General features: G+C 41.6%; 1 protein-coding gene across 2 annotated transcripts; it reads left to right on the top strand.

The window, feature by feature from the left end:
- The first annotated feature begins 478 nt into the window (after window positions 1-478).
- Window positions 479-2,749, top strand: LOC147353353 (uncharacterized). Of its 2 annotated transcripts, XM_086349548.1 has the most exons (2): window positions 627-838; window positions 973-2,749. In XM_086349548.1, the coding sequence occupies exons 1-2, from the start codon at window positions 771-773 to the stop codon at window positions 1,451-1,453; spliced, it is 549 nt and encodes a 182-aa protein (XP_086205674.1). In that variant the 5' UTR covers window positions 627-770; the 3' UTR covers window positions 1,454-2,749. The 2 variants fall into 2 exon arrangements, with proteins under 2 accessions (XP_086205673.1, XP_086205674.1); XM_086349547.1 differs by having other exon boundaries at window positions 479-2,749.
- Window positions 2,750-9,587: the final 6,838 nt, after the last annotated feature.

The raw sequence follows: 9,587 nt of genomic DNA, 5'->3' as shown, positions 1-9,587 counted from the left end.
CACATCAAGTGGCCAGAGTATTGGAGTTTCAGCTTCAGCATCACTCCTTCCAATGAATATTCAGAACTGATTTCCTTTAGGATTGACTGCTTTGATCTCATTTCCATGCAAGGGACCATCAAGAGTCTTCTTCAACACCACAGTACAAAATCCTCAGTTCTTCAGCACTCAGCTTTCTTAATGAGAACTGAATTTTAGGCTGGTTCCCTCTCCTGTAAGACTACCTTTGAATCTACTAGCCGGACTAGTAGATTCAGTCAGATTCATTGATACTGTTGGCTCAGTGTTAATTTTCTGATGTAGATTATTGTGCTGTGTTCATAGAAAAGAATGTGCTTATTGTAGGAAATGCACATGAAGATGTTTTCAGGTGATGGACATTTCAACAACAAGTATGTAATTTTAGGAAAAAGAAAAAATATCCACAAAGTGTATGCACAACTTTTCTGCAAGTTCAATATTGTTTTAAAATGAACTAAATAGAGTCGTGTCGGACTCTGTGCGACCCCATAAACTGCAGCCCACCATTCCTAAGTATCCCAAGCTTCCTACTGTCAGCCTCGACTGCGCATGCTCTTCGCCTAGTGTGGGCCACAAGTTCAACCCTGCAGGAACCAAGCGGCTGCAACGCCGAGCGCCGAGCGGAGGAGGCAGGAACCCGAAGGCAAGCAGGAGCTGGGTGGGGACCATGGCCGGGACCACTGTCATGGCCGCGATCGCCGTCACCGAGGCAATGAAGTGCAAGATCCAGGTTCTGCAGCAGCAGGCCGATGATGCAGAGGAGAGGGCCAAGCGCCTCCAGCAGAAAGTGGATGGAGAAAGATGGGCCCGAGAACAGGCTGAGGCTGAAGTGGTCTCCTTAAACCGTAGGATCCAGCTGGTTGAAGAGGAGCTGAACCGAGCTCAAGAGCGCCTGGCCACTGCGCTGCAAAAGCTGGAGGAAGCTGAGAAAGCTGCTGATGAGAGCGAGAGAGTTATGAAGGTTATTGAAAACCAAGCCTTAAAAGATGAAGAAAAAATGGAACTCCAGGAAATCCAACTCAAAGAAGCTAAGCACATTGCAGAAGAGGCACACAGGAAGTATGAAGAGGTGGCTCGCAAGTTGGTGATTATTGAGGGAGACTTGGAGCGCACAGAGGAGCGAGCGGAGCTGGCAGAGTCCCATTGCCGAAAGATGGGTGAGCAAATCAGACTGATGGACCAGCACCTGAAGTGTCTGAGTGCTGCTGAAGAAAAGTACTCTCAAAAGGAAGACAAATATGAGGAAGAGATAAAGATTCTTACCGATAAACTCAAGGAGGCAGAGACTCGTGCTGAGTTTGCTGAGAAATCAGTAGCCAAGCTGGAAAAGACAATTGATGATTTGGAAGATAAACTGAAATGCACCAAAGAGGAGGACCTCTGTACACAAAGGATGCTGAACCAGACTCTGCTTGACCTGAATAAAATGTAGAGCACCCCAGCCCCGCCCTGCCGCTGCTCCTCCCTCTCACCCCGACTCCGACTCCACTGGGGCCAGCCTGCCCGAAGCTGACCTTTAAACGGAGGGCTGATCTTTAACTGGAAGGCTGCTTTCTCCTTTCGCCACCTCTCCCACCCCCCTACTCCTGTGTCCTTTTCGCCAAACAGTCTCTGCCTCTCCCCAGAGATTCCAGTTGGGCTAGAGGCTGAGCACCTTTGGGAACAACGTTTAAGGGAATGTGAGCACAATGCAAAGTGTCTTTAAAAGCATGTTGTGATGTACACATTTTGTAATTACCTTTTTTGTTCTTGATGTTACACCCATTTGTAAAAAAACATTCCAGATAATTCCGTAGAACTGAAGCAGCAGTCTAATCCCTTTCTCACTTTTGGAAGGTAACATTTCAGCTTAATGCATATTGCCTTCTCCAGAGAGAAAGGGAAAAGGTTTGGGCCTGCCTTACTGAGAGCCTAGCAGCCCAGAGAAAGGCTTCATTTGGGGAAACCTCATTGCCCTGTAAAAAGTACCTGCCAAAGCAGAAAGATGATTCCAGAAGGAGTTAGCCAAAAAAAAAAAAAAAAAAATGCTGTTCAGGTTTTCAGCTTTACGGTATCTTTGGACAACTTTTTTTTTTTTTTCTTTTTTCATCAGAAGTGACCAAACAATTAAGATGGTAAAACCTCTGAGACCAAATCCTTGTTCCAGCTCTACCCTGTTCCCAACTGCTCACAGAATGGATCATGTGCCCCTTATATTGAAGTGACAACTTATTTGCTCTCCTGCCTCCTTGAAAGAAAGGAAAGAAAATTATGTTTTGCCACTGATTTAGCCATATGAAACTCATCTCATCACCCTTTTCTGGGTCTGAAGCTGCTGTCTCTAAAAGTGCCATCTCACTGTGCTTTGTATCGGTTAGTGCTGGAGAAATCTTGAAAAGCGTATGTACAAAACTTGTAAATTTTTATATTTTGGAACTTTGCTTCTTTGGGGTTGAGGCAAACTGGTCACCCCTCTGCCTGTGAGAGCTCTCTACAGTCTGTGGGCTAGCAGTGTGCTGATCTTTTAAAGTTTCTTTCCCTACCCAATCCCCCTTTTTTGATGAGGTTTCAGTGAGGTCTGTTAGGGGTGCATCCTGCAGCTTAATTGGCTTAAAATGTCCTCTCCTTTGGTGTGGTCTCTTTGGGGACCAATTGGGAGAAAAAAACCCAATAGTGTAACTGTTTTGATACTGAAAATTGATAAATGTCTTTTTGAAATAACCAGTCCCTCCAAAATAAATAAATCCAATATGACAAAAAAAAAAAAATAAATAAATAAAATGAACTAAATAGATGAAAGGGAAAATAAAGTGGTTGCCGGTCTCTCACTGATTCTTTTTTCACCCATCCTAATGCTGACCCTCCTCCTGCCTCAATTCTCTGAACTGGAGACCAGCACATAGTTTAAGAGAGTAAGCTCTAAATTCAGGTTGATATGAGTTATAATCTAAGGTTCACTGTTTATTTTATTTTCTATGTGACTCTTAGCAAATTATTTACATCTTCGTGCACAGTAACTTCCTCTGTACAAAAGAAAACATAGTAGTGTTTTAGGGTTGTGGGAATTAAATTGGCTGCAGCATAAGATAAGCGCTGAATATGTGCTAACGACCTTAATTGACCACCAGGCCTTCATACATACATCAATAACTCCAGCCACCTCACTGCTGTCTCACCACCCATGGCCAGGAAGGCAGCCCTCAAAATTGCGACATCACTTAGCCTCCTCTGATGTGATTCCTTTTCATCTACCTCAAGCTTTGAAATTTCAGAGTCCCTGGTACAAAAAGCTCAGGCCAGCCGAGAACCAGAATACTTTTTTTTTATCTCTGAACTCGTTTGATCTTTACAAGCTCCCTGGGACATACCATCATGTCTATTTTACAGGAGAGAAAGCAGGTTCCAAGAAGTGAAAGATCTTGTTCGATTCACCCAACAAACAAGTGGCACTGCCTTCCTACAGCCCTCCTGATTCAAGTTGTATATTCTTTCCATCATATCATGCCACCCTGTTTAACTCTTGTTTTCTAAACATTGTTCGTATAGCATTGATGTTATTGCAGCATTCAGTGGTGAGAATGAGAGAGCAGTGGCTGAAAGAGAAATAGACAGGGCAGTGGCGGGGGGGTGGTGAAGGTATACAAGGTTACCTAAGGACACACATTGCCACATTGTCACTGTCCTCTTTTGACAACGAGGGATCAGAACTTGAGCACTGCAGTTGATGCAAGATCCAACTACCTCCAAGAACAGAATATGAAACATGAGACTGATGTCCACATTTCCCCAGTATCACCCCGTCTTAGAAAGCTGTGTGTGATTGTGAAGACAGAGGAGTGTGGTATCTTTGTGGAAGGAGAAGTCCAACAAGTCATTAGATGTGCTCCTCTCGTGACACAGAACACAGGCCTGAGAAGCCTGAGCAATTTCTTTTGCAGAACTATCTAATTGGAGGCATGATTAGTTGAATCTTCCTCATAGACTACACTTTAAATAAATGGCTGCTGTCCATAAGAGGAATTATGGCTTTGAAATCATTGCGATCAACATCTGTAAATAATTCTCAAACAGCATTCTTTATGCTGTGTAAATCAGACCCATGTTTTCAAGAAGTGTGAGACACCTTTTGAAAATATACAAACATTACTCGGTCTGGGATAATAATAGAACAGTTTTAGCAGTGTTTGAAAATAATGCTAAATTTACACTATTTTTGTCAACATACACAAGTAAATATGTGTATTGCTCATTGCACACACATCTTAATTGCCTCTGTGAACACCTTAAAAATAGTAGTGTTTAGGGGGAAATATTTATTTTAACTCAGTCTTCCATTGCATGTTAATTAACAAGTCAAAAGATGTTACTATCCTCTGTATTGGCATGAAGAAAATAAATATTTTACAAATCTTTCCTGTAATTCCCTGGCTCTCTTGGGTGTTTGAAATCCACATGTTGCAAAACCCTGTGACGGAAGAAAGAGACATCCAAGCCTGGAGACTGGGGACTCTGTCACTTCCTCATCATCATGCTCATAGCCAGTGTAACAGGATGCTGGCAGAAATTTCCTTGTTGACTCAGAACATTAGGTGAAGCCTTAACCTGAAAGCACTGAATGACGAGCATCCCCATAAACCATCATTGCAGGAAATTCCCTAAGAAAAGAATTAACCTGGTTCTTTGCTACCAGCTTAATGCCGGACTCCAGGTCATAGGAACTAGTTATATTGTGTATTAGTGTTTTAGGGCTGCCGTAATAAAATAACACAGACTGGGTGGCTTAAACAACAGGAATTTATCTGCTAACAATTGTGGAGGCTAGAAATTCAAATTACATCTTCCTTCCTTCCTTCCCTTCTGGCTGCACCAGCCCTTAGTTGTAGCACGCAGGATCTTCAGTTGTCACTGCGGCATGCAGGATCTTTAGTTGTGGCATGTGGGATCTAGTTCCCTGATGCAGCCTGCCCTGCACTCAGGCTGCAGAGTCTCAGCCCCTGGGCCACCCGAGGAGTCCCAAGGTCTGATTTCTTCTGAGCACTCTCTCCTTGACTTGCAGGTGGCCACCTTCTCGCCGTGTCCTCGCATGGTCTTTCCTCCGTGCTCACATATTCCTGGTGTCCCTTTCTGTGTTCACATGCTGGCTTAGGGTCCATTCTCGAAGGGCTTCATTTTGACTTAATCACCTCTTTAAAGGCTCTGTATCCAAATACAGCCGCATTCTGAAATACTGAGAGTTAGAACTTCAACATACGAATTTTCCGTGGACACAGTTCAGTCCTTAACACCCTATTATTAAATGCTTTCTCTGGCCATAGAGTTGGCTAAGTGCTTTTCCTAATAATAGCAGAGTGCCTGGCACCTCTGAAGTTTTCAGTAAAATTTAGCCAAGTGCTTTACATGCATTATGTCATTTAAATCCTATGTTTAGGCAAATCATTCATTACCCCTGCCTATAGGGTAGAAAACAGCCTCAGAGAAATTAAGCAAATTTTTCAAGGTCTCACAGTTAACAAATAAATACTTTAGCTGGGATTCTAAAGAAGATGGTCATGTATAAGCCAGCTCTCCTACATTTATGATCTCATTCACCATTGCATATTTATATAACTACATGATAATCTCTCTCTACCTGGCTTTACAAATGTCTCACTGATGAGACATTTCTAGTTTATGTCACATGTTTTTAACTCTACTCTTCTTGTATTTGATAAGAATATGTGAAAAGTACCCAAGAATAAATTATAGATAGTCATATGTATATAAAATTACAAATGCATATATCTTTAAACATATGGTGATACACCATATATATGCATATATTGACACATAAGAGTAAGCTGTTTGGTAAAATGACTAAATTATTTTCTCAGTATGGAACTTGTTCTTTTGGTGAATCTTCAGTTCAGTTCAGTTCAGTTCAGTCGCTCAGTCATGTCTGACTCTTTGAGACCCCATAAACTGCAGCACGCCAGGCCTCCCTGTCCATCAGCAAGGAGTTCACTCAAACTCATGTCCGTTGAGTCGGTGATGCCATCAGCCATCTCATCCTCTGTCATCCCCTTCTCCTCCTGCTCCCAATCCCTCCCAGCATCAGAGTCTTTTCCAATGAGTCAACTCTTCGCATGAGGTGGCCAAAGTACTGGAGTTTCAGCTTCAGCATCAGCATCAGTCCTTCCAATGAACACCCAAGACTGATCTCCTTTAGAATGGACTGGTTAGATTTCCTTGCAGTCCAAGGGACTCTCAAGAGTCTTCTCCAACATCACAGTTCAAAAGCATCAATTCTTCGGCACTCAGCTTTATTCACAGCCCAACTCTCACATCCATACATGACCGCTGGAAAAAACATAGCCTTGACTAGACAGACCTTTATTGGCAAAGTAATGTCTCTGCTTTTAAATATGCTATCTACGTTGGTCATAACTTTCCTTCCAAGGGGTAAGGGTCTTGGATGGCTGCAGTCACCATCTGCAGTGATTTTGGAGCCCCCAAAAATAAAGTCAGACACTGTTTCCACTGTTTCCCCATCTATTTCCCATGAAGTGATGAGACCAGATGCCATGATCTTCGTTTTCTGAATGTTGAGCTTTAAGCCAACTTTTTCACTCTCATCTTTCACTTTCATCAAGAAGCTCTTTAGTTCTTCTTCACTTTCTGCCATAAGGGTGGTGTCATCTGCATATCTGAGGTTATTGATATTTCTTCCGGCAATCTTAATTCCAGTTTGTGCTTCTTCCAGCCCAGTGTTTCTCATGATGTACTCTGTATACAAGTTAAATGAGCAGCGTGACAATATACAGCCTTGATGTACTCCTTTTCCTATTTGGAATCAGTCTATTGTTCCATGTTCAGTTCTAACTGTTGCTTCCTGACCTGCATATAGGTTTCTCAAAAGGCAGGTCAGGTGGTCTGGTATTCCCACCTCTTTCAGGATTTTCCACAGTTTATTGGGATCCACACAGTCAAAGGCTTTGGCATAGTCAGTAAAGCAGAAATAGATGTTTTTCTGGAACTATCTTGCTTTTTCAATGATCCAGCGGATGTTGGCAATTTGACCTCTGGTTCCTCTGCCTTTTCTAAAACCAGCTTGAACATCTGGAAGTTCACGGTTCATATATTGCTGAAGCCTGGCTTGGAGAATTTTGAGCATTACTTTACTAGTGTGTGAGATTACTGCAATTGTGCGGTAGTTTGAGCATTCTTTGGCATTGCCTTTCTTTGGTGAATCTTACTGCTGGTTTTTCATTAAAGAATTTCAAGAACAATTGCAGTTATTATACAAGAAGTTGTTCTTAACATTTATTGAGGGTTCTCAATGTGTCAGGATCATTGAACATTTATTTGGTTGCATACTTCCTGAAAGTCTTAGAAGATCAGCACTTTACAGATTGAAAAAAAAAAAAAAAACAGATTCCTGAAGAAATCACAAGTGTCTGCATCAGGGAACTTTAACATTTGCAGAATCTCCCAAGAGGCACGAAGTAGGGAGATTAAGGAAATGGCTTCCTAACAGTTGTTGACTGAATAAAATGCATAACCTTTAAGCTGAGAATTATGTTGTATTCAGTGATGTTACTGAGGACTATAGCCCAGGAATCAGCCTCTTGGTTAGCTCTGAGGAACTGTTTCAAAGAGAAAAGGGAGGAGCCAGGATATATGGGAGTTTTGCTGAAAAACAAACAAAAACCATGTAGTAAACATCAAAAGATTACTGCTGATCACAAAAAAAGACATCTCAAGTTAATGATTTTGATGCTTTTACCAAATTTTGTGGTATGCATGCATCAGCCAAGACTTTTTTTCTAAAATATTTCCCCTGAGCCCCTCGGAAATTCTGATTCAGTGTGTTTTGTTGATGTCTAGAACTTTATGAACTGCCCCAGGTAATTACCCGAATAGTTCATACTGCCAATATACTATTGATAAATTTTATTGATAAATTTTGAGATACAATAGTTGATATTAGAGGTTCTTCACCCTTGCTTCCTATTAGAATCAAAAGGAGTTTTGTTTATGGCTTTGTTTTAAATTTTCACTGCTATAGCCCACATCAAGATTACCCAGAAGTTCTCAGTTAATTGATCTGAGATGGAGTTTAAGAATCAAACTATTTTAAAATTCCCAAGGATTCCCTGTTGGTACAGCAGTTAAGACTTCACCTTCCAAGGCAGGGGGTGTGGGTTTGATCCCCTCGTCAGAGAGTTAAGATTGCACATGCCTCGCAGTCAAAAGGCTAAAACATAAAACAGAAGCGATGTTATAACAAATTCAATAAAATCTTTAAAAATGGCCCATATCAGGAAAAAAAATCCCCATATATTTATAATGGGCATCAAAGATAGAAGAGTTGAGAATGGTCTTCCAGATATAATATAACGCAGTCAGGAAGATTTCAAGGACCAAACTGATTCTTCCCAAAACACATCTGAGTTAAAATGCTCCCCCTGGAAATTATTTCCTACAGGGGAAATATTGTTTTCTTCACTGATGACATTTCATTTCCAAAATATATTACTCTTATACTTAAAAATACCAATTCAAGTTTCTTATGATGCAAAAATGTTACAGAAATATAGACAGTTTTTACTAAAAGGGAACATGGAGAAAAGAAGCTTCACAAAAAGTAAAATTATCCAGAAGAGCTTAGAAAAATCAAAGTAAAACAGACACGTTTGGAGGACACCATACACATTTGGAGGCACCTAAACTGTGCCTTGTGTGTGCTATACTCAGTCGCTCAGTCGTGTCTGATTTCTTGTGACCCCGTGGACTGTAGCCCACCGGGCTCCTCTGTCCATAGGATTCCCCAGGCAAGAATACTGGAGTAGGATACCATTTTCTCCTCCAAGGGTTCCTCCCGACTCAGGGACCAAACTCATATTGTACCTGGTACTGGGATAAACTGTTAGCACACATCATGCTGATTAATATTTGTAGTAACACTATGATGTGCACAGCATACTGTTCATGGGGTTCTCAAGGTAAGAATACTGAAGTGATTTGCTATTCCCTTCTCCAGTGGACCACGTTGTCAGAACTCTCCACCATGACCATCTGTCTTGGGTGGCCCTACATGGCATGGCTTAGTTTCACTGAGTTAGACAAGGCTGTAGTCAGTAAGACAAGGCTGTGGTCTTGAACCCTGTGAGCAGTATGAAAAGGCAAAAAGATAGGACACTGAAAGAGCAACTCCCCAGGTCGATAGGTGCCCAATATGCTACTGGAAATCAGTGGAGAAATAACTCCAGAAAGAATGGAGAGACAGAGCCACAGCAAAAACAACACCCAGCTGTGGATGTGACTGGTGATAGAAGCAAGGTTCAATGCTGTAAAGAGCAATACTGCATAGGAACCTGGAATGTTAGGTCCATGAATCAAGGCAAATTGGAAGTGATCAAACAGGAGATGGCAAGAGTGAACATTGACATTTTAGGAATCAGCAAACTAAAATGGACTGGAATGGGTGAGTTTAACTCAGATGACCATTATATCTACTATTGTGGGCAGAATCCCTTAGAAGAAATGGAGTAGCCATCATAGTAAACAAAAGAGTCTGAAATGCAGTACTTGGATGCTATCTAAAAAAT

Source organism: Bos grunniens, chromosome 18, assembly GCF_055505025.1.
Source record: "Bos grunniens cultivar Pamir isolate PY7600 chromosome 18, Bosgru_T2T1.0, whole genome shotgun sequence".
Taxonomy (NCBI): domain Eukaryota; kingdom Metazoa; phylum Chordata; class Mammalia; order Artiodactyla; family Bovidae; genus Bos; species Bos grunniens.
The sequence above is the reverse complement of the archived record's forward strand: the minus strand, read 5'-3'. Positions and strand labels throughout refer to the sequence as shown.

What these genes read in the sequence shown, in the direction of transcription:
- LOC147353353 (XM_086349547.1), top strand. Translation starts at nt 689, where the DNA reads ATGGCCGGGACCACTGTCATGGCCGCGATCGCCGTCACCGAGGCAATG.